Source organism: Heloderma suspectum, chromosome 2, assembly GCF_057233095.1.
Source record: "Heloderma suspectum isolate Gila_16-S chromosome 2, 16-S_ref, whole genome shotgun sequence".
In the NCBI taxonomy this organism is placed as follows: Eukaryota; Metazoa; Chordata; class Lepidosauria; order Squamata; family Helodermatidae; genus Heloderma; species Heloderma suspectum.
This window is the reverse complement of record NC_139459.1, coordinates 22,381,546-22,406,245: the sequence shown is the minus strand read 5'-3', so window position 1 is coordinate 22,406,245 and position 24,700 is coordinate 22,381,546. Positions and strand designations below refer to the sequence as shown.

Genomic DNA, 24,700 nt, shown 5'->3' with positions numbered 1-24,700 from the left:
ATGCCCTTGTTGCAACACCACTTCATGATTCAGGTCAAATGCAGTAAAGTAACATTGCTCCAGGGCCAGCCCTCCCATGATGCAGGGTGAGGCACCTAAATCAGGTGGCGGAGAAGGAGGAGCAGTGAATGGCACCGCTTCCCCCACACCCCCATTAGGAAGGCCTGGTGCTGTTGCCCCACTGCCTTGCTGCCTCCAGCAGATGCTCTGGAGAGCCCCGCCAACCTCTCTCATGCTGTGGCATTTGCCACCCCGTTTCCCTCGTCGCCTGCCCCCTTCACCTTTGCTACTGTGCTGGCTCTTTTGAGGGCACCATGGTCAGAAGAAGTGGCTGCAGGGCTCTCCCAAGAGCTCCGCATCCACTTCTTGCAGCTGCGTGGCTCTCCAGAGAACCAATGTGGCGACAGCAAGGATAAGGGGAAGGGGGTACCATGCAGTGGCGGGAAGGGGTGTGAGTTCTCTCTCACCTCAGACAGTGAGAGAACTTGCCCTGGGGCTGCATTGCCCACTTCCCTTCTGAAACTAGAAGCTAAATGTCTAATTTTAATGAATGCCTTTTTCCATGGCCATTGGAAACCCCACCCAGAGCTCCTTCTAGTGTCACAGCCTTCAGACAAGCCTGTTTTTACCTTGTGAAAGTTTTTGTTTGCAACTATGAGGACTAGTAACCCTTAGGAGTAACGCCATTGAATTCAGTGTGATTTTCTGCAGAGTAAATATGCATAGAATTGGTGCGTAATATAGATGATCTTCTTATACTGAGAAGTCATCAGCATTTTCTTCTTTTTAAATCCCATTGCATGGATAAGAATCAATTTATGATCAACTAATTTTTCAGGAAACTATCAGTTGTGGCTGCTGTTTCTAAGAAATATGTGTAATGTAAAGTAAAAACAATTATGACGAAGATGACAATGGTGATGATGATAGCAGTATTAGACGCTGCAAAAATCTTTGAACAATACTTGGGTTGCAGTTTTGCTTTCAGCCAGTCTCTGCATTTTGAAGCAAAATTTGCTTTTCACTTGCAAGGGGCATATCTTACCATTCAGAAGGCCTTGAGACAAGGGTTACGTACTGTGTGTTAGAAAAGGCACTCGCATTGTCCACGTGGGGATGCCATTATGCTGACGGTTAGAAGCCCTGCAACGCTTGGGCAGGAACAGAAGCCTGTTTTCTACAACAAAAGAGCAGACAGTTGTAATTTCCTGTAATAATATTTTCCCTATAGATCTCAAGTGCCCCCTCTCATCACAGGTATCTTTCTCCAAGTGGAGTTTGCAGAGCTTACAACTGATGGATCATCTGTGATATTGAAGTAATTAGCCAGTAGGTGGCCATAGCCATTAAGCAATTTGCACCAGTTCAGATTCAGTGCTGTGTTACAGTTTGGAGAGATGCCTCTCCTGTTGCTAAGAATGCATCCCATTCTCAGCCTCGTCTGTGTCTTTCATTGTTGTGGAAAGAAAGAAAGAAAGAAAGAAAGAAAGAAAGAAAGAAAGAAAGAAAGAGTTCACGTCTTGTTGTATGGTATACCAAAATTCTGATATCAATATTTAAAAGGTCTTCGAAGTGGTACACAATATTACAATACAAAGTAGCAAAATAGAAATAAATTCAAAATAAAAGATGATTAAAAATAACTGAAATTTCTTCCCACGATGTCCATCCTCTCCTTCTTCTGTTGGCTCTCCTGTGTTGAATTTTATAAACCTCTTAGAAAGGGGAACCTACTCTCTTGTACTTTTCAAGGCACCACATACATTTATGGCATATCATCACCATTAAGCCTACATTACCAAAAAAACTACATTAGCCAGCATAAACCATATAGATAATATGAACTAACTCCAAATGTTTGGGGAACTAAAACTTTACTTACATATTTATACAATGCCCCAAAGTCCTCCTACTCCCATAACCTACCCTGCTATCTCTCTTATGTTCCCCTTATATTTGGAATTGTCTTCTTGGACAACTTTTTCTCTTCCATCAAAACCCTCCCCAAAACTACCTTTTCTTTGGTAAGGCTGTTGGCTTAGTCCTTTAGTCTAGGGGTGGGCAATTTGCAGCCCTCCAGATGTTTTGGCCTACAACTCCCATCACCCCTCACAACTCCCATCATCCCTCACATCATCCATCTACAACTCCCATCATCCCATCATTGGCTAGGGCTGATGGGAGTTGTAGGCAAAACCATCTGGAGGGCTACAAGTTGCCTGTACCTGCTTTAGTCCATACATACCCCAGTCCAAACCAAGGCTTAGTGTGTGTAACTGCATTTGTACTATAGCCACATCTATTTATGAGCCTCATGTGGCGCAGAGTGGTAGGCGGCAGTATTGCAACCAAAACTCTCCCCACGACCTGAGTACGATCCCAGTGGAAGCCAGGTCTTGGGTAGCTGGCTCAGGTCAACTGAGCCTTCCATCCTTTCGAGGTCGGTAAAATGAGTACCCAGCTTGCTGGGGGAAAGGTAGTCACGACTGGGGAAGGCAATGGCAAACCACCCCGCTACAGTCTGCCATAAAAACGCCAGCGCAAGCGACGTCCCTCTAGGGGTCAGTAATGACCCGGTGCTTGCACAGGAGGAACCTTTCCTTTCCTTCCTCCTATTTACACTTGCCTTTCTTCCTTTCCCTCTTACCTGGTCCCTGGACAAAATTCAGAGTGTAAATTTGTCAGGGCAGAGACCTGTTCCCTGCTTCTCTCTCTTTCTCTCTCCTTAGGTTACACTGTGTAAAAGAAAATAGTCCCATCTCCTTGGAGCCAGGAGTCTTGCTTCAGAGAGTAAAGGGACCCAGAAACGGCTTTGTTGATTGGCCTTATTCTCATGGTGCAGATTTTGAGTTCAAGCATTTATACATTTCCAACATGCCCATGAAACAGCTTCCTTAAGCACCATAAAGACCAAGAGGATGCCTTCTTGAAATACTATCCTTGCACCAAGGTTTAATTATAGTACATTCTTTCTTTGAAGATACAAAATATGCTCAGGCTTTAGCACATGCACTGAAAGACCTTTTTCTTCTGGCTACCTTCCGGGGGCTGCAGTAATACAAGGAGAAGGGTGTGCGTGTGCACGTGCATGTGTGTGCGTGTGTGTTGGGGGAGAGATGAACAGTTTCTCTATATTTTTTATGGGATATTTAATTTGATTTTAGTGAAAGGCCCGCAGTATAGCACATGCCTTTCTTCCCCAGGTAGGGGATACAACAGACTCCTGTGTGAAACCTGGGAGTGCCAATCAGTTTGGCTTGGTATAAAGCAAAATCCTATGTTACTTTGCAACAGGTAACAGTAAATTGTAAATACTGTAAAACATGATGAAATGATTGCTGTCCATGGCTTCGCATGGAAATAAAAACACACCTGGTAGCTGCTTCCACTGACAGAACAGTGGCAACTTAGAATACCCTTGGCCAAGTTCGGATGGCTACTTTCAAGGCCATCAAGTGTGCTGTAGTGGCAAGTGTGTTGGACTAGAAGCTGGGAGATCCAGGTTCTAGGCCCCACTCGGCCATGGAAGCTCACTGTGTGACTTTGGGTCAGTCATAGACTCTCAGCCCAACCCACCTCACAGGGTTGTTGTTGTGAGGATAAAATGGAGAGGAGGATAATGTAAGCCGCCTTGGGTTCCTTGCAAGAGGAAAAAAGGCGGGGTATAAATGCAATAAATAAATAAATAAATAAATCAAGAATGGCCAGACTGTTGGATTTGGCAAGGATTGCATGGAGGCATCACCAATATGAACCAGTGCCTCCATACTGGTTATCTGCACATGGCTGCTGCGATTTCTGTGATCTCAGGAGCCAGTTTTTGAGCTGGTCAGGTGTCTGTATAAAACCCATGTGGAAGCACCACTTCATGTAATTGGCACCTCCACATGAACCTCACTGGTCTTGAGCTCAGTGGAGGCCCCATATGATCCTGCAGAAAATCTCATGGGAATTGCCTAATGCCTGAACTAGGACATAGAGTTGGAACTCCAAGCTAATTACACGGGAAGCGTCCACAGCTGCAATCCCATGTACATGTATTTGAAGGCTATAGTATTGAATCCGTAGGACTTGCTTCTGAGTACCCATGCCCAAGACTGGACTGCCAGTAACTTTATGCAGGGAGCAAACGTGTCCCATTCAGCAGTTTCTTGCAGGTGTGTGCCTCTGAGGCTCATTCCCCTGCAAGAGCATCCTAATTTCTTTCAAGGGAGGAGCGCCAAGCATCAGAATGGATGTGTGCCTCCTTTACTGCAGTGACTAGGAAGGCTGCTTGCTGAAGAAATGTGTCTGTGCGATAGAACAGGGATGTGCAGAAGGCAGATCTCCAAATGTTTTGGACTTCCAACTCCCAGAAGACCTTGCCAGCATGGTCAATGGTCAGAAATGCTGTGAGTGAGTGGAGGCTGGTGGCTCCAATTTTGGTGCGGCAGTGAATCCATTCTGCGTTTCAGTCAGAACTCTAAAGGTGCTTTCCAAGGTGCTGACCCCTAGCTCCAAAATAGGTTCAGCAGCTTGGATAGATCCTTTAGAGTTCTGGCTGAAACCCAGAATGGATTTACTGCCCCACCAAAATTGGAGCCACCAGCCTCCACTGCTGGGAGTTAAAATTCAAATTATCTGGAGAACTACTCTCCGCCCACCCCTGCACTAGATCATAAATGGGTCTCTACCTGAGATCACCCATGTGTAATACCTAAGGACTAAGCTCCACCATTGCATACATATGATCAGGAACCACAGCTGTCTTGATATACATGTGCTGTGTCACTGAGCTATAGTCCCTGCTTTCTGCCTCCGTCTGTCCCCATCACTTCCCATGGCCTGTCACTTCTCTCTGCTGCTCACTCCTCTGCCACAGTTGCCACGTTTCCTAATGGTACTGTTTCATGTGCACCTGCATAATATAAGGGAACATGCTGGCGGGGAGTGAGCATTAGTGGCCTCTGTAAAAAGCACACGGACCAGGACAGTGACAGACTCCATCGCAATGTGTCCAGCGCGAACACACCCAAAAGCTTAGCTTAGTAATATTGCTATGAAGGCAAGAAAGGACAAAGAAAGACCAAGTAGCAGAATGGGATAGGAGGAGAGTGAGACATGAAAACCTTTAGGTGTAGCCAACACATCAACTGTGTTCCCGATTTATGTCCAGTTGCTTGAGAAACCACCTTGATAGTTACTGTCTTATTTCAGTAGTACCAGCTAACAGACTTGAACGTTATTTTGGATGATTAATGCCAGCATATGGACTGGGTTGTAGCGGCAGCTGTCTGCTCTAAGTTTTATTTTATTATGGTACTTTTTTTTTTTTTTAGAATGTTTGCTGCTGTTGCTGTTTTTATAGTGTTTTTACCACCTGCATTGGTTTTCATTATGAGTTTTATTGTTGTAAACTGCCTTGGGAGGTCTCCTGTACTGAAAGATGGCCAAGAAATATTTTAATAAAAATAAAAATGGGGACTGGAACAGAAATAGGTAATCTAAGGCCTGGCTCACATGCTGAATATTCATTGCTTGATCACTGAAACATTATGTGATGACTTCCATGCGTAAGAGTCAGTAACTATGCAGAATTCTTATATCACCTCAGTGTTTGCCAGTGGAGTCTGTTCGCACATGCAGCTGCCACAGTTTTTAGCATACATTCATGTGTGAAACACACCTAAAACAGGCTTAATCAGTTCCCAGCTAATTTTGTATGTATATATGTCCCCAGAGAATCCTCAACAACTCACTTGATAATATTATATGCAATTTCTACAAGACGGTACTAGAATACAACAGAGAGTAAGCAAGAGGCAGATGTGCTATACAATGAAATTGCTTCAGGCAGAACAGAGATGCCTGTAAATCCCCAGCTTCGCCACTCCCCACTCTTCAGGACAAGCTGGTAGAATTCACAGGATCATTTAGCTGTTTAATGTGTGTGCGCGTGTGTATATATGGTAATCACAGCTTGACTACAATCTTGCTATTTGGCAAAGTAAACAGAAGGGAGACAATGCATGTAATTTCTGAAATTCTTCTCTGCTTTTCTTTTTGACCTTTGGTATTTGTATGTTATCGATGCTTTCTCTAAACCATTGTACAAAAACACCTTGAAGTGTCAAGCTTTAAAAATGAGTCTTCTTTTCTCTTTCTGCCGTGCAGCTTGGATTATCTTGGCCTTGTCAAAATACATTCTCTAGTTAGAGGTTGGAAATATTTCCCTCCTGGCTCCTAAGTATTGATTTTTTCAACACTCAGCTCTGTCTGTCAGCTGAAGAGGTGAAAGGTGAAAGTTCATCCAGCACTGCCTGGCTTTACCTTCCTATTAATGTCATGCCCTTTCTGCGTTTGATCAGTTTATGTGATCAGCAGTCGAACGGTTACTGAGCAGATTCTACCTATAGGAAAAATATTTAAGCCATCAATTATTTTAACACAGGAACACACCTTGAGAATCAAGAGGTGCTTGAAATGCTGCAATTATGAACGCTCTGATTATCTGATGCCTCCCCCTCTCCTCTATTATGTAATGACCACCTCAATCCATGGTGTTCTACCTTCTTACAGGAAAACCTCAAAGAAAGAAAGGCTGAATTATTTGTTATGATCTGCTCTGAAGAATAGTCTACTGATACCACAGGTATGCAGATCCAAGCCCACAAATGCTGGATGAAGGAAACACGTGATCTGTCTCATTCCCAATGGGAAGCTGTTCTTGTCTAAACATCTCAGTAAATAATTTGGTTCAATCACTGTTTCTTAAGAGAGAGACAGCAAGAGACATGCTTTTTCCTGCACTACAGGGGGTGTAATTAAAATAAGAGAACTATATTCTTCTTTCAGGATGAAATTATATCATCCCTAAAATTAAAAAAGAACACTTCCCCCATTGATTATCTTCGCTGATTGATTCTTTATATTTCTATACCGCCTCATAGCCAAAGCTCTCTTCAGTTCACAAAAAATTATCTTCTAATTTATGTTGCCTTCTGAATAAAGTGGTTCTTCTGAAGACGAGTCTCTACTGCCATAATGAAATGTTATTCTAGACAAATACCAAAAGGTATCATTTAAATTGAATATATTAATGTTATTTTTAGTATTTTTATGTCACCTTTCTGCCAAAGCCACTAAGGCGGGAGTAAAACTAAAGGTCAAAGTAGATATTATTGTGAACACATGGCATCTAGTCAAACATAGCTTGTGTTGTCACATCACAATATGTGCATTTCCATGTCCTTGCCACACACTGCTGGCTGACAGTGGGGCTGCAGGGATGAGAATAGACTTTTGTCACATCACTATATGCCCTAACTTCTTCTAGATGTTATGGAGGGTGGGGAACAACTAGATTTCTCATGGATGTTTTCATTGGCAGTTATGTATTTCCTGTAGCATTCAGTTTGGCCTAGTTACTAGCCTAGGGGTGCAGAACCTCTTTCAGCCCAAGGGCCAGATTCCACTTCAGAGAAGCTTTTAGGGGCTGCATACTAGTGGTGGGCAGGGTCAAAGGCAAAAGGGGTGGGGCCAAAACCAGAAATACCAGCGTATTTTAGCTTAAAGCTCTTGCTGCCAGTATCTATGCTTTAGGAGAGGCATTTCAACCTGCACAAAAGCCAGGAGGCCACCAAACAATCAGTGGTTGGGGAAAAGGGAGCGTGGCCTTCTGGGGAACCCTGGAGGGCTGGATTTGGTCCCTGGGACGGAGTTTCTGTGCCCCTGCATTAAGTCCTAGTGCAATCAATCAAAATGAGTGTGGCAATCATAGTGAGGATTGTAATATGAAGGAAGCGTTCTTCAGATCAGTTTAGCATTTATTTCAGAAACATTATCTACACAGGGCCATTTGGTACATGCAGCAGCCAATAAGTGGAAGCGTCAAGTTGTTTCTTGAGGCAGACATTTTAATCAGTTACCATACACTACGACTTTAGTCATGAAAACATTTTCATACAGGTGTCTCATCATGTCATCTTTTGCTTGTAAACTGCCAATGAAGCCACATACGTCTCTACATTTACAAGGACAAATCCAAATACAGTACTAAACAAATCAATAAAACACTAAAAGCTTACACTGGAATGACAACACAAATTTTACTGCAGTGCTGAAAGATCTAAGCCATGATGAAGTTTGCAGTGAGGTCTGAGAAAGTCACTCAAGTGCAGATTTGAATAAGAGGATGTTAAGGAAATTAAGACTTCTAGGCAAAAATCTACTAAGTGCTATGGTAGCACAGCCTCCATTTCAGTGTTGTGTGAGGCCTAGTGGATTGTTGCAGTTACTAGTACATAAATATTGATTCTCCTCTTTAAATTACTCCTTTGTGTAGGCTGCCTTTCCTATTGGTTTAAAAGCCCCAATTTTCCTTTTACAGGCATAATGTGCCATGTGTTACATATCTGCAGAAGATATAATATTAAGATTCCCCCCGCCCCTGCATTCCAGTACAGCAGTAAAAATATTTTAGACCCACAAGACCAAACTACTTCTTATTGATGAAAGCATGTGGCTGTGTTTTTCTATGCTTGCATTAAAAAAAATACTTGGTTTTAGGGAGTACATTTTTAAGCATACTTTTTAATGGGGTATTTATGGGTGCAAATCACTGAGTTTACATCCTCCACTGCAAATACATATCTAGAACCACTGCACAATTCCCAGTGAAATGAACATAAACAGTGCAGCAATGCTAGGTGGATTTGCACCCATTCAGCACAATGCAGCAGGTCTGGTAGACACAGAGAATGGAACTCCATGTTTCAAGACACACAGGGGCTGCTAACATATGTAAACAGCAGTCACTTGCTGGGTTGTCCACTCTTCCCTTTTATTATGTAGTAAATCTTATCTGTAACCTGATGTCACAATGGTATGTGTTTCTTCGTACCTGCCCCATATTACTCCTGGCAGGGGCATTCATAATGCTGTTACATGGATATGTTTTACAACATGTTTTGAAGAGGAGTGGGAAAGAACCTGGTACAGGGATGCCATTTTCAGTGGCAGCCCTGTGCTTATTGTAATATAAAGGTCTGCCCAAAGTATGCGTGTGGGCCTGCTCTTTCAGTTTTCTTCAGTGCTGAAGAGTGGTCTGTGCCTTAAGTCCCACTACATGCAAGAACCATTAGCCAATAATGAAGTGACAAGTCAACTTCCTGATTATGCAGAGCTCCCTGGGTAGTATCCAGTGCTGACACAGCACTAGCGCTAATGACGTTGCAATAGCATAAACCAACGTTAGCGCAACGTCATTAGCACCTGCTAGGCAAAGAGAAAAGGCTCCGATTTGCTGCCAAATTGCAGTGATGCGGTTTGCCTCTGAAATGTGATGGCAAATCACAACGTTTCCCCTTTGCCTAGCAAGCGCTAATGATGTTGCACTATCTTTGGTTTATGCTAGTGCTGTGACAGCACTGGATACTGCCCCATGTAAGCAAAGGAGCCAATTGGAGCTTTGGATTGCAGGAACTATAAGAAAAGGAATGGATGAGCAAAAAAGAAAATTATGTAAAAAAAAAAAAGAGAGAGAGAGAGAGAAGTAAGGATGACCCTGGAATGTCCATGGGAAATGCACCAAAACGTATTTCTTCATTTATGCCATAACATTCTGATTCAATAGACAAAAATGTACATGTTCTGCCTATTCTTTCTTGTCTTTTTCCAAATTCCACACCCATGTTTCATAAATACAATGTACATGCACGTTGCTTAGGTCTATTAAAAAAAAGTGGAAATTCAACAACAGAATTTTTACTACGACTTAACACACACTATTTAAACTTTGCCATAGTTAAAAAGGATGTAAGATTACAGCACTAGGAGATAAACATTCTTAATGGTCTTCAGTTTCTTGCTCTGCTTTTAAAATCTCAAGTAGATAGATATGTTGATTGTGGCCTATGTAATCCAAGTTACATGTACAGTGTATTAAACAGACCACCTAGTCGTTTAACAAAAGATCAATGTATGCAAATTACTAAGAACTGCTCAGATGAAAAGCCTGCTGAAAGAAGTGGGAAGAAAGCAAGGATGCTGAACTACTCTTGCACAACTCTCATTATTTCTACTCTCAATATTTTCATTTAAGCAGAAGCAGTGCTTAAAATAATGCACCTAATGTTTTCAACTCAGAAGCTATCACTTTTCTTCATTTTTCAAATTCTACTTTTTACTCTACTGACCCCATTTTTGTTGAACATGTTAGCATGCATACCCTGAGAGCATTCTCTCTGCATGTTTCCCAGATTTAGAGCAAAGGGAATGCAAGCTAGAAGCACACAATAATACATGCACACACAGAAGCATTTAAATAAAATATTTTCTTCATGTTTCCCCACTGTCCTATGAACAAAACCCAGGCACTTTTCAGACAATAAATATGCAAGACATGGGAGATATGTGAACACCGTTTACATTACAAATGGATCCATTAGGGAAAATGCTGAAAAGTACTGAAACTGAATCATAGATTAACTTTTTTTTAATACTTCCTGCAATAATGACCAGTGATGTGTTTCATCAGATGCTTCCAGCTTTTAAATCTCTGTCCTTTAATGAAATAAAAATGTTGCAAATGTGCTGTATCATGATCAGTTTATATCGCAATAAATTCAGTGGTGCCAATGTGAGGGACCCATATGTCCTTGCCGGCCCAGTGCAAGAAAACCTGTGAGAGAGAATACTTATGCACACAAGTATCTATATTTGCAGCAAAGAAAAAAAAATACACTGTTTTTCTCCAAACCTTGCAAATTTTCATTAAAAAATTAACATCACAGGTGATAATATTCTCTTTTCTCTGACATCAAAAACGTAACAGTACCCCTTAACTCATTAAGGTATGCCATCATTTGTAAATCAATCAAAAATGTATATGAGGAAGCATGCCGGTTCCAAGGAAGTAGGAAATCCACTTTCCCATACATTCTCTCGAGAAGTCCCAAGCCTGACAGATACAATAAACCTTTAATGTTGCGAGCGTGTAGCTCTAGTGGGCACAGGGGAGCTCCTATGCACATAGGGACCATCTGATTCTTTTATGTAAGTAAAGACATGGCAAGAGAATGCACACGGGGAGCTGCATGTCCATGCAGATGCCCTCCCCCCACCCCGCCAAGGTTTAGAATGTGGCCTAAAAATCCTAACCCAGACATCCTCCAAGAGCCACTGGAAGAATATCCATGTAAACATATAAGCTTTCAGTAAACATTAAAATTCAAAATACTTCATAAAGAAAAATGGTTCTGAATTTAAACCCTGTTCTCATAGTGATTAGATTCAACCCAGTTCAAATGTCGTGATTTTTTAAAAACAACTATAAACTCGAGTTCTTCCAGAATCTCAGCCACAACCCATGCCACAGCTGCTTTCTCAAGGTCTTTCCCCCCACCACCCCCAGCCCCACCTACTGATAAGGGAAGGACACTGCATGCTGGCATGACTGCTGTAACTGCTATATAGGCTGCTGAGCTGGTGTGCACCCCTTTCCGTCAACAGTGGCTTAAGCTGGGCTCTGCTGTAGAGAAACAAGCAGTGCAAATGCCATCTGGCCATTCCCGCTGATAACTTTTGTGGACGCTGGCATGGAACCTCCAGTGTTAAGATCACAAAGAGGGAGATAGAATTACAGGGGATTTCAAAACAAAATTGTATTTAGAGCAAGAAAACACACACATACACACACACACCCTGACTCTACACCATAAATCGATGTTCTTTGCCATCATGTGCCATAAGAATAACATTGCGGTTGGAAGTCCAGATGAGCCTGGCCAGTTTGAGGGCATTGTGGGAGCCAGGAGATGCAGGTTGAACAGGGGGCACCTGGTACGTTTTAATACAACGAAGCTGCGGTGCAGAATTCAGCATTCCGATACTTCCCAAAAGTGAAATGTTCATCTGCCATCGGGACAAAAAAGAGAGCAACATTCAATCACTATCAACATCCAAGGACTTGCTTATGAAGAACATGGTAGTGTAAAATGTAGAGGAGCTCTCTTTAAATGTTTAGAGAGGCCCTTCAATAAGACGTCCTGTGGCTTCCACCTATATATGACCTTCAATTTAAGTTTCATTTCATTCATCTTACACCAGGGGTACAGAACTACTTTTCAGTGGGGTGCTGGATGGCCCCCCACCCAGCCCTCCTTGGGCCATATGATGTCAGGTGGGCATGGCCATGACCCTGACATGAGCGGGCAGGGCCATGCAACCTGATGCCATTTACTCCTTGGCTCAAGCGCCGGGTGGATCTTCCGCCTGGCATGCGGGCCAGGGACCAGGCTTTGCTGCGCACAGGCTTTCCCGGTGGGAAGGACAGAGACTAGCTCGGGTCTGCCCAGTCATTGCATACTCTGCCTCTTTCTCTCAGGGGTGTGTGTGTGAAAGAGGAGGAGCAAAGGGTACTTGGATGCTTCACCTGCCCCACCTCCTCCTCCCATTGCAGAAGGAGGTGGGGCAGGGGAAGGAGAAGGGGACTTGCTTGCGTGTGGGAAGAGTGGCTACCTTCCCAGGCATGGGCAAGTCCCAGCCTCGCTGCCCCTCATTCCCTTTTGCTATCTCTAAACTCAGATTGGAGCTCTCCCTGGTGCAGGCAACTCCCAACGTCACTGCCCCTCATCATCCCACTGCAGTCTCTGATTGGAGATAACAGTGGGAGTTCGGTCACTGGTGCACACCAGCAGGGGAATTCTCATCATTATCTCTGACCTCGGGGTGGAGCATGGAGCCTAAGGCCTGCCCCCTGGAGGAACCTCAAGAGGATTAAGCCCACAGGCCAGAGGTTCTGCACCCCTGTCTTACACCAAAAAACTGCTGTTTTCATAGAATAATAGGGTTGGAAGGGGCCTATAAGACCATCAAGTCCAACCCCGAAAGAGTTTTAGCTACCAAGAGTCAATAAAAACTTTGCAAACATTCCTGATGAAGTTGCATTATGAACACCACAAAAAACAAACAAAAAACCTTCACATTTAAGTGTTTACTTTTTACGATGGGTCCATAAAGACTATTTAATCACACCTATCCAAGACAATACATTATTTCACTTTCTACCTCATTCATGCTTGCAAATGATGGGGGAAACTTTTTTTCTTTGTCTTTTTTAAAGACCGTGTACATGGGAAATACAACAACAGCACAGGCAGGCTTTAGGTTTATGCTAATTTCACTTCTTACATGGAGTTGGCAAATTTGGCAACCAAAACAGAACTGTAACAACTTCACAGCTTGCCCTGTATCCTGAAATCAGTTTTCTTCCAATTCTGGGACTATGAATAATCACTAGCTTATAGTAAGAGTTCCATCTTTAGCAGTGGAGACTGGTGGCTCCTATGTCAGTGCGTCGGTGAATCCACTCCGGGTTTCAGTCAGAACCAGTCAGTACTGTAAAGAAGCTATCCAAGGTGCCAAATCCTATGGAGCACCTTGGATAGCTCCTTTAGAGTTCTTACTGGTTCTGACTGAAACCCAGAGTGGATTCCCCAGCCCATTGACATAGGTGCCACCAGTCTCCACTGGTCTTAAGTACACTGCAAAACATCTTGCCCATTATTTTAAAATGTGTTTCTTACAATGGAAGGTCCAGCCTTCAGGGGTTTCTTAGGACAGGAGTGTGGAAGTTGTCTGTCTCAGGATATTGCAGCTTGGCCTTCTTGCTGGACCACAGCACCCTACGTTAATTCAATAGCAGTTGCCAGCCTCTTGCCAATACTGCAAGAGGCACCAGCTCAGGGTTGGCAGAGTTTGGCACACAGACCTGACTGAGAACTGTCGAAATAAGGCCCACCAAAGATAATGAAATAAGGGGAGTGGCCTGCAACTGGGTCACATGTTTTCTGGCTTCCCATTTTGCCTACCTTTCAGGTCAGGGAGCAGAAAGCCTTCAGGTGTTGCTGCAGACTCAGGTTGGTCATTAGCTAACAGTGCTGAGAAGGCATTTTTCTTATGTTGCTTGGCCTGGCAGGTAGTCACCTATTGCCACAACTTTTTTGTGTATGTGGGGGAAGGTCTTACTTTCCAAGTAGGCAGGCTCTGGAATTTATAGAGGTAAGTGAGAAGGGGCAGCTGTGATCCTGAGAAAACAACTGTTTCTTTCAAGAGGGCTTGGAGAGAAAAAGACCAAAGCCAGTTAAATGAGTGGTAACAGAATCTTGTCTGATTTCGAGAAATGTACAGTCCAAAGGTCTGGAGTAACAGTGTGGCTAAGAGTGAGCCAGGAAGTCTCCTATCCCAACGTCTGTTTGGCTAGTAACTCATTAGATAGCTTTAGGCAAGCCAATATTCTCTCCCTCTCAGCCTTCACCTGTCAGTATGGAGATAATTGTACTGGCCTACCATGCAGGGTTCTTAGAAAGTGCTGAAGCAATCTACGTGAAGTGCTTCTAGCAGTTGAAGTGCATTTTGCCACTGTCAGGTATTATTACTACTCTTTTAGTGCACACATTAGAACTCCTTTCTGAGCAGGCTTCCTTGCACAGCTCGAAGGGGAAGGTAGCCCCATGCATGCATCCCTTTGCCTATGCAAAGCTTCTCCCTCTGCTGAAGTGAACAGGGAAGTTGTTCTTGTGGATTTAGCTCACTGGAACTCCCAAGCCTCCACTGAATCAATGAACTGGGGCAATTGTATTCCGGTGGAAAAATTCGTTCCCTTTTCCATAGAGAATGCTGACTCAAATCTGGTGCATTTTTTAAAAAATCTGCAACTACACTACACGACAAATCAGAACAACAACTGATTTATGAAGTGAGCTCAGATTGTCTTATTTAATCCATTGGAAGGTGTCCATTTTAAATTGTCACAACCACACAATCTGGTAATAGAAACAGTCTTCTCTGGTTACTGCAGCTTCCTGAATAATAGAATGGGTGTGTTCTTGACAGTATATATTTTGAAAGGTGGGGCAGGTGTGGGGGAGGGCAGGGGAGGAAAAAGGAACAACAGGCTGCAGCTTTCTATATCTCTATCAGTTTTCTAAGGAAAACATCAAGGGAACAAACCTTTAAACACTGGAGCTTCCAATTGACCAGATAACTGGTCAATTTATATCACTTTGTTACATGTGTGATATGTTTTAAACCAAGGAAATAAACCAACAGCCCTGTATTGGCTTGAATGCTCCTGTAATCCGCTAAACACATTAGGATCTTTGAATCTGCATAGAACAGGTGGGATGATGGCTTCAGCTGTATGCCTGAGATGTTGACACATGAAAGCCTTGGCATATCCTGGGACGTTTTTAAGATGTGCTATTGCTGATATCATGTTCTGCATTCTGATCAGTGCAACACAGAAGCCATTACTTTTTTCCTGGTCCTTCTCAGCAGCAGAATGGTGTCAGAGAGTGTAAATCATGGCATCTGTAGCAGGGAGCATGCAAGCCCCACTGACATTTTCACAATTTAAATCATCTTGAGTAATAACCCTTTTAAGATGACTAATGTTACTGATTTTCCTGCATTAATAGTAGTGCTGAATAGACCACTGGGTGGGCAGGGAGGGTGGAGGAGAAAGGATCACTAGTGCACGAGGTTACATTTTAAAATGCAATGTGCTGGCTAATTTTAATTCTTTATGTTAAAGCTACCTTAAAAAACATTTTTTTAAAAAACGCAGCAGATTTAACCTCGGCAATTTTAACGTTGAAACACGTACCTGTATAAGAACGTTGTCCCTGCCACCCCCAAGCGATCTTAGATGATCATGTAAAACATCTCAATCAATACATCTGATCACTTTCTAGATCATCCCATGTAACTCAACTAAATATATGCACATGATGAAAGAGTGCTTTTACCGTTCTTATTCACTCCTTCAGAAATCACACACTGTATGAAGATGGATAATAATTCAATACTCTTAATGACACGTACAGTTATCATCGAATGACACGCAGCAAGTCTTGGTAGATTAAAAATATATACTATCAGCTGATAGTTACAGGAATACTAAATCTGAGGAAGCAATAATTCTGCTGTCAGACGTTTCTGTTTCACTCAGATATCTACCTACACAGGTTGCAGTTCTCAACAAAAGGAACAACCTAACGGGAAGATGTATTTCATGAGCCTCACTGAAGTGAACAGGAGTGGTGCAGCTGAATGACTCCTATTCGTTTCAATAGGGATTGTGCAGGAGAGCTTCCTGAAAGACCGTGCCCATACTTTTGGGGAAGGGACTAGTGAAATGGGACTCATTCACGTTCACATGATATATTCTAAGCCCTCACCAGCGACTTCGTTTTGCTAATATGAACAGATGGCTGTATTCCTCCATCACTTGAGTTCTCACTGTCTTAGAAGATAAGAAGTTGCCGTAGACTGCGTCAGACCACTGGTCCATCTAGCCCAGTGTTGTTGACACTGACTGGCAGTGGCTCTCCCTACCTGGAGATGCCAGGGTTTGATCCTGGGACCTTCTGCATGCAACACCGGTGCTCTACCACTGAGCAACAGCCCTCAGAAAAAGTTATGCAGATGCTGAAATGGGATGCTGCCTCCATTAAATAGTAGCAATTACATGGTGCGATCCACCAAGCACCGCTGTTGGGTGTTCTCTGTTGGGGTGCTGGTAGCCCTTGCCTGCTCAGAAGGGAAAACTTTTCTATGGGCCACCTTTGGGGCACACGGCATGGTAGGTGAGCCCACTGAGATTGCCCTCACTTGGAATGTAGAGACCGTGTTTCTGTCATGTCTTGGGTGACGGCAAACACCAGGGATGTTGGGAAATTGGCTTATCTAGTCGGGTAGCTACTGGGGCGCCCTGGGCATTGAGCCACCCGCTTCCTTTATAAAGGGATAGGTAGAACTGCTGGATATCCCCTCCATCATTTGCTATGCTGCTCTAGTCGAGCCGCCTGGACTGTGCACCCTCTTTCTTCTCTCCTCCCTCCTGGCAAAACTCATAGAACTGCCCCCTGTGTTTGGCAGAAAGTCTTCATAAAGGCCGTCAGGCTATGCCCCTAGCACTGACACAGCATGGGGCAATCCATTAAGCAACACTGGGTTAAGCTGCCTATTTTCAGGAAGCTGCTCACATTGGCTCTCATTGCGTTGGCAGCACAAGGAAATAGGAGTGTGGCATCACAGGCTTGTACACGGCTCCTGCACCAGCTCCACTCTGTAATGGGTGAAGAAATGGCATGGCAAGTGTCATTTGCTGGGGTGTGCCTGTTCGCCACACTGCTATGGCTCCAGTGGACACAGGGGGCTGCCTAATCTACTGAAGTGACATTGTTTATTCCTGACATTTGCATACCACCTTGTTTGCTAAAGAGCCACCCAGGTGGTGCCCAACAATTTAAAACAATAAAACCTTAAAACAATAAAGAAAAAGAACATTAAAGAGACTAAAACATTAGCAACTGCATAATGTAAAGGATTAAATTAAAGAGATGCATCTTCACGTCCTTTCTAAAAGCCAGCTGAGTGGGGGGCAACTGTAGTTCTTGAAGGAGCACATTCTGCAGTTTGGGAGCGACACAGAAGAAAGCCTTTTCATACGTGTCCAACAAATGGGCCACTCTAGGTAATGGTGCCCTCAAGAGGGTCTCTCCTATAGATCATAACAACTGGACAGATTCATATAAATAAAATAAAAAAGTCTTCACCTGACACTGGAAAGACCATAATGAAGGCACCAGGTGAGCCTCTCTTGGGATGCTCCCATAACCAGGGTGCCACCCTTGAGAAGGCCCTCTTCTTAGTAGCTGCCTGCCTCGCATCACATGGCGGGGGCATACGGAGCCGGGCCTCTAAGTGGGATTTTACAGAACACACATCGTTAACTTGGGAGCTACACATTGGTTTTCCTGTAGGATTACCTCTTTTCCTGTATTTTATCACAATCTCTAGATTTAAAAAGGGGGGGGGGATCTTGTCTATTCTGAGTGCCACATTCACAGGGTGAGGGCAGAAGAAGAGATATGCTTGGTGGCTGTTAAGCTGTCATGGAATATTCTCCCTGGAGAAGCTAGCCAAAGGCCTGAGTTTTCACCAGAAAAACCTCTGGGTACGCTAGCCTCCTGTGGCATGACTTGGCTCATTCTGACCGGATTTGGGGAAGAGCAGAAGGGAGCTGAGATTTACATCTCGAGGTTTGATGTTGTTGCTGGTGAACCTTGAATGCTATATCATGGAGATCTCCAAACTCTATATTAGGGGTGTGCAACATGTGGCCTGCAGGCTACATGTAGCTCCCCTAGCACGTTTTGTGGCTCCCACTGACAAATTTCTTGCAAACATTCAGTGGCATGGCAACCAAAAAGGGCTGACTTTTCCCTTGTGTTAAAGGTGTGGTTTGCTGGAAAAATTGGCCCTTTGCTGCTGCAACAGCAAATTTTGGTGGCAAATTTAGTGGTGCAGTGGTGGCAAGGTACGGCCCCCGATGGGTTTGTGCAGGGGTGTTGCGGTGGTCTGGGCATGAATAGGAACGTAAGAAGCAGAATTATACCACGTTAAAACACTTGTCCATCTAGTTCAGTATTGTCTACATCAACGTTTTCCAACCTGGTACCGTCCAGATGCATGGGACACTATCTCCTATAATCCCCAGCCAGTACAGCTGTGCTTGCTGGTGATTATGGTAGTTGTAGTTCAACAGCTCTGCACAATACCAGATTGCGGAATTATTGTCTACATTAACTGGAACCGGCTCTCCAGTCTTTTGCACAGGAATTTTTCCCAGCCCTAAGTGGAGATGGCAGGAATTGAACCTGGGACTTTTTGCTTGTAAAGCACATGCTCTTGCACTGAGCCAGAGCCCTTCCCTTAAACCAGGGCAACTTGTAGCCCTCCAGATGTTTTGTCCTTAAACTCCCATCAATCCTAGTGAGCATAACCAATGGCAAGTGATGATGGGAGTTGTAGGCCAAAACATCTGGAGGGCCATAGGTTGCCCACTCTTGCCTTAAACGAACAAGAGTGGAGTTGTAAATCATATCAAACTATGATACAAGAACTACTGAATTTATGCTGAAAAACTACTCTGAGTTTGGATTTTTTGCTACATGCTTGATATTTCAATTCAGATGATTTATTATAACTACTCATTTGCAAGACACTTTGAGGATAAAATTGCTCACCTTCATGCTGACTTGAACACTGCTATTGATGCAGTGTCTGTTGAGGTGTCCAGTGCATCATTTTATCCTGTTCTGTGGGATCAATTTCAGTTTTTGAACCCTGAGGATGTAGACAAGACGCTTGCATCTGTACAATCCAACAGATGCACTCTCAGCCCTTGCCCTTTATGGTGTATTTCAGTAAGCTGCGGGGGAGTGACCCGGTAGATATGGGAAGTGGTGAGCACATCACTGCGTGATGGTGTGGTGCCTACTGCCTTGAAGGAGGCAGTAGTGTGACCGCTTCTGAAAAAATCCTCCCAGGATCCAAAGATTTATTCTAACTATTGTTCAGTCACAAACACTCCTATTCTTGAGTAAGCTGCTCAGGAGAATGGTGGCATCTCAGCTGCAGACGCTCTTGAATGAAATTGGTTATCTGGATCCATTCCAGTCTGGGTTCAGGCTCGGTTTTGGGAGGGAATCAGCCTTGGTTGCCCTGATGGATGACCTTCTTCAGGAGAGGGACAGAGGGAGTGCGATCTCTCAGCAGCTTTTGATAACATTGACCATGGTATCCCCCGGACCACCTCAGTGAGTTGGGAATTGGAGGCACTGTTCTACAAGTGGTTTGAATTGTACCTGTGGGTTAGTTTCAGAGAATAGCACTGGGTGATAGTGCCTCAGCCTGAAGACAGCTGAACTGTGTGGTGCCACAGGGCACCATTTTGTCCCGAGTGTTATTTAATATCTATATGAAGCTTTGGGAGCAGTCATCAGGAGATGTGGGGCAAGGTATCACCAGTATGCTAATGACACCCAACTCTATTTCTCTGTGACATCTGAATCGATAGAGGCTGTGTACGTTCTGAACTGGTGCCTGGATACAGATATGGCTTGGATGAGGGCCAATAAACTGAAGATGAATCCTGATAAGACAGAGACCCTATGGCATGGCAGTTCCCATGTCTAGGAACTGGGCTGTTTACCTGTTCTGGATGGAGTTGCACTGAAGGAGCAGGTACATAGTTTGGGGGTACTCTGGGATCCGTCTTTGTCACTGGAGGTCCAGGTGACCTCGGTAGGCTGGAGTGTCATAACCAACGTCAGTTGGTATGCCAACTACTCCCATTACTGGATAGGGATAGCCTAGCAACAGTGATCCATGCACTGTTAACCTCACGATTAGACTACTGCAATGCACTCTGTGTGGGGCTGACCTTGTGTATGATTCAGAAGCTCCAGGTAGTACAGAATGCAGCAGCTGGGGTGCTCACTGGGAAACCCAGCTATGCTCACAAAATATCTATGTTATGTGAAAGTAAAAGAACAGCACTGGCTGCCTATTAGCTACCGAGCCACATACAAGGATACGTTATTGTCATACAAAGCCCTAAACAACTTGGGACCAGGTTACCTAGCAGACCGTCTTCCCTTATATATACCCAGATGACCTTTCAAGATCATCAGAGGAGGTGATTTGCAATACCTCAATGCAATACCTTAGTGGTAAGCCTTCCTGGTAGTGGGTCCCACTCTTTGGAAAACCCTTCCTCATGCAGTTCAGGAGGTAGAAAATACGGCATCTGTCAAAGGTCTCCTAAAAACGCACTTGTTCACCCAGGGTTTTTCCAAGTTGTAAATTAAACATGCTGCTCCATCTTACAGCTCCTTAAATTGCTTTTATTGTAATTGGAATTGTTTTCGAAATTGTATTTTAAATGTGTTTTTAAAATTTATATGTGAACCACTTAGGGGTTTTATTATATTTTGTTTGTTGTTTATTCGGTCAGTCGCTTCCGACTCTTCGTGACTTCATGGACCAACCCACGCCAGAGCTTCCTGTCGGCTGTCGCCACCCCCAGCTCCCCCAAGGTCGAGTCCATCACTTCCAGAATATCATCCATCCACCTTGCCCTTGGTCGGCCCCTCTTCCTTTTGCCTTCCACTTTCCCTAGCATCAGCATCTTCTCCAGGGTATCCTGTCTTCTCATGATGTGGCCAAAGTACTTCAGTTTTGCCTTTAAGATCATTCCTTCAAGTGAGCAGTCTGGCTTTATTTCCTGGAGTATGGACTGGTTTGATCTTCTTGCAGTCTAAGGCACTCTCAGAATTTTCCTCCAGCACCACAGTTCAAAAGCATCTATCTTCCTTCACTCAGCCTTCCTTATGGTCCAGCTCTCGCAGCCATAGGTGACTACGGGGAAGACCATTGCTGGAACTATGCGGACATTTGTTGTCAGTGTGATGTCTCTGCTCTTCACTATTTTATCAAGATTTGTCATTGTTGTCCTCCCAAGAAGTAAACGTCTTCTGATTTCCTGGCTGCAGTCAGCGTCTGCAGTAATCTTTGCGCCTAGAAAGACAAAGTCTGCCACTGCCTCCACGTTTTCTCCCTCTATTTGCCAGTTATCAATCAAGTTGGTTGCCATAATCTTGGTTTTTTTGAGGTTTAACTGCAACCCAGCTTTTGCACTTTCTTCTTTCACCTTCATCATGAGGCTCCTCAGCTCCTCCTCGCTTTCAGCCATCAAAGTGGAATCATCTGCATAGCTGAGATGGTTAATGTTTCTTCCAGCGATTTTAACTCCAGCCTTGGCTTCATCAAGCCCAGCACATCGCATGATGTGTTCTGTGTACAGGTTGAATAGATAGGGTGAGAGTATACAACCCTGCCGCACTCCTTTCCCAATCTTAAACCAGTCTGTTGTTCCATGGTCTGTTCTTACCGTTGCTACTTGGTTGTTATACAGATTCCTCAGGAGGCAGACAAGATGATTTGGTATCCCCATACCACCAAGAACTTGCCACAATTTGTTATGATTCACACAGTCAAAGGCTTTAGAATAGTCAATAAAACAGAAATAGATGTTTTTCTGAAACTCCCTGGCTTTCTCCATTATCCAGCGGATATTGGCAATTTGGTCTCTAGTTCCTCTGCCTTTTCGAAACCCAGCTTGTACATCTGGCAATTCTCGTTCCATGAATTGCTGGAGTCTACCTTGCAAGATCTTGAGCATGACCTTACTGGCATGTGAAATAAGTGCCACTGTTCGACAGTTTGAACATTCTTTGGTTCCCTTTTTTGGTATGGGGATAAAGGTTGATTTTTTCCAATCTGTTGGCCATTGTTGTGTTTTCCAAATTTGCTGGCATATGGCATGCATCACCTTGACAGCATCATCTTGCAAGATTTTAAACAGTTCAGCTGGGATACCGTCATCTCCTGCTGCCTTGTTATTAGCAATGCTTCTTAAGGCCCATTCGACCTCACTCTTCAGGATGTCTGGCTCTAGCTCACTGACCACACCGTCAAATCTATCCCCGATATTATTATCCTTCCTATACAGATCTTCCGTATATTCTTGCCACCTTTTCTTGCTCTCTTGTGCTTCTGCTAGGTCCTTGCCATCATTGTTTTTGATCATACCCATTTTTGCCTGGAATTTACCTCCGACGTTTCTAATTTTCTGGAAGAGGTCTCTTGTCCTTCCTATTCTATTATCTTCTTCTGCTTCTGCACATTGCTTGTTTAAAAATAATTCCTTATCTCTTCTGGCTAACCTCTGGAATTTTGCAGTATGTAAATATCACAAACAAACAAATAAATAGAGTAATGAAAATATAAAAGTTTGTAAACGGAAGCTAAATAGTATTACTCAAATATGATACAAAAAAGTGTCATGTTTGTGACTTACCTGCCAGAAAGAAATGTGACTATCTATGCTGGAGTAAGTTGCAAGATACCGTCCATCAGGAGCAAAAGCCACTGCTGTTATGGATCCTTTATGGCCATGGATTGTCTAGACAAGAATAAGAGTGTGATATACATGATTAGTTAGTTGCTACCCACTTAATCATACTGATATATAGCAACGTGTGCATATATGAACATGGCGGATTAAACTAAGAAGGCTAATATAATTTCAGAATTTCTAGATAAGATGGCAATTGTGAAAGTGCACTGAACCATTAAAGACCAGCCTAATTAACTTGAAGAACAAACATGCCACATGTAACAAAAGCTTCAAGTATACCAATCTAATTATAAATATGGCTGTATCAAGGTCATTTTGTGTGGTGCTTTCCAATGGGCAGGAGCATGTGGGCGCATCAGTAAAACACCAATAAGCATCAATGGCAGTTTCCATTACAGGTATCAGCTTCCTTTGGAGCCAGTTTTCTTTAAAAAGTTAAAACAGGTATCTGGTTTTCCTTGTCCCCTGATGAAGAGCCCTGTGCTGAAACATGATTGAGATTTTGTTTTTTTGTAATTTGTATCAGAAAGTATTGTTGTTGTTGTTGTTCAGTCGTGTCCGACTCTTCGTGACCCCATGGACCATAGCACGCCAGGCCTTCCTGTCCTGCGCTCTCTCCCGGAGCATGCTCAAGTTCATATTCATTGCATCCGTGATGCTATCTAGCCATCTCATCTCATCTCTGCCGTCCCCTTCTCCTTTTGCCTTCAGTCTTTCCCAGCATCACGGTCTTTTCCAGAGAGTTTTCTCTTTGCATTAGGTGGCCAAAATATTTCAGCTTCAGCTTCAGTATCTGTCCTTCCAATGAGCACTCAGGGTTGATTTCCTTTAGGATGGACTGATTTGACCTCCTTGCAGTCCAGGGGACTCGCAAGAGTCTTCTCCAGCACCACAGTTCAAAAGCATCAATTCTTCGGCACTCAGCCTTCCTTATAGTCCAGCTCTCACAGCCATATATTACTACTGGGAAAACCATAGCTTTGATTAGACGGACCTTTGTCGGCAAAGTGATGTCTCTGCTTCTTACTATGCTGTCTAGGTTTGCCATAGCTTTCCTCCCAAGGAGCAAGCGTCTTTTAATTTCATGGCTACAGTCACCGTCTGCAGTGATCTCGGAGCCCAAGAAAGTAAAATCTGTCACTGCTTCCATTTCTTCCCCTTCTATATGCCAGGAAGTGATAGGGCCAGATGCCATGATCTTAGTTTTTTTAATGTTGAGTTTCAAACCAGCTTTTGCACTCTCCTCTTTCACCCTCAACAAGAGGCTCTTTATATCCTCTTCGCTTTCTGCCATTAGGGTGGTATCGTCTGCATATCGGAGGTTGTTGATAATTCTCCCAGCAATCTTAATTCCGACCTCTGATTCATCTAACCCGGCATTTCTCATGATGTACTCTGCATATAAGTTAAATAAGCAGGGTGACAATATGCAGCCTTGTCGTACTCCTTTCCCAATTTTGAACCACTCAGTTGTTGCATGTCTGGTTCTTACTGTTGCTTCTTGACCCTGGTACAGGTTTCTCAGGAGACAGGTAAGGTGGTCTGGTACTCCCATTACTTTCAGAATTTGCCACAGTTTGTTGTGATCCACACAATCAAAGGCTTTAGCGTAGTCAATGAAGCAGAAATAGACATTTTTCTGGAATTCTCTTGCTTTCTCCATGATGCAGCGAATGTTGGCGATTTGATCTCTAGTTCCTCTGTCTCTTGGAAACCCAGCTTGTACTTCCGGTAGTTCTCGGTTCGCATACTGCTGAAGCCTAGCTTGTAGGATTTTGAGCATCACCTTGCTGGCATGTGAAATGAGTGCAATTGTGCGGTAGTTTGAACACTCTTTGGCATTGCCCTTCTTTGGAATTGGAATGTAAACTGACCTTTTCCAGTCTTGCG

General features: G+C 43.7%; 1 protein-coding gene across 7 annotated transcripts in view; it reads right to left on the bottom strand.

The window, feature by feature from the left end:
- Positions 1 to 415: 415 nt before the first annotated feature.
- The window catches only part of WDR7 (WD repeat domain 7), a 307,789-nt gene continuing 283,504 nt past the window's right edge, over positions 416 to 24,700 (bottom strand). For 2 of the 7 annotated variants that reach the window (XM_084832964.1, XM_084832959.1), the window contains 2 exons: positions 22,751 to 22,855; positions 7,875 to 11,892 (listed from right to left, as the gene is read on the bottom strand). In XM_084832964.1, coding sequence (XP_084689090.1) covers positions 11,689 to 11,892; positions 22,751 to 22,855 — 309 coding nt within the window. In that variant the 3' untranslated portion in view covers positions 7,875 to 11,688. Of the gene's footprint in view, positions 1,178 to 7,874; positions 11,893 to 13,462; positions 19,174 to 21,169; positions 22,619 to 22,750; positions 22,856 to 24,700 lie in introns of those variants that run through there. The other 5 variants (XM_084832958.1, XM_084832957.1, XM_084832962.1 and 2 more) reach the window with 4 other exon arrangements.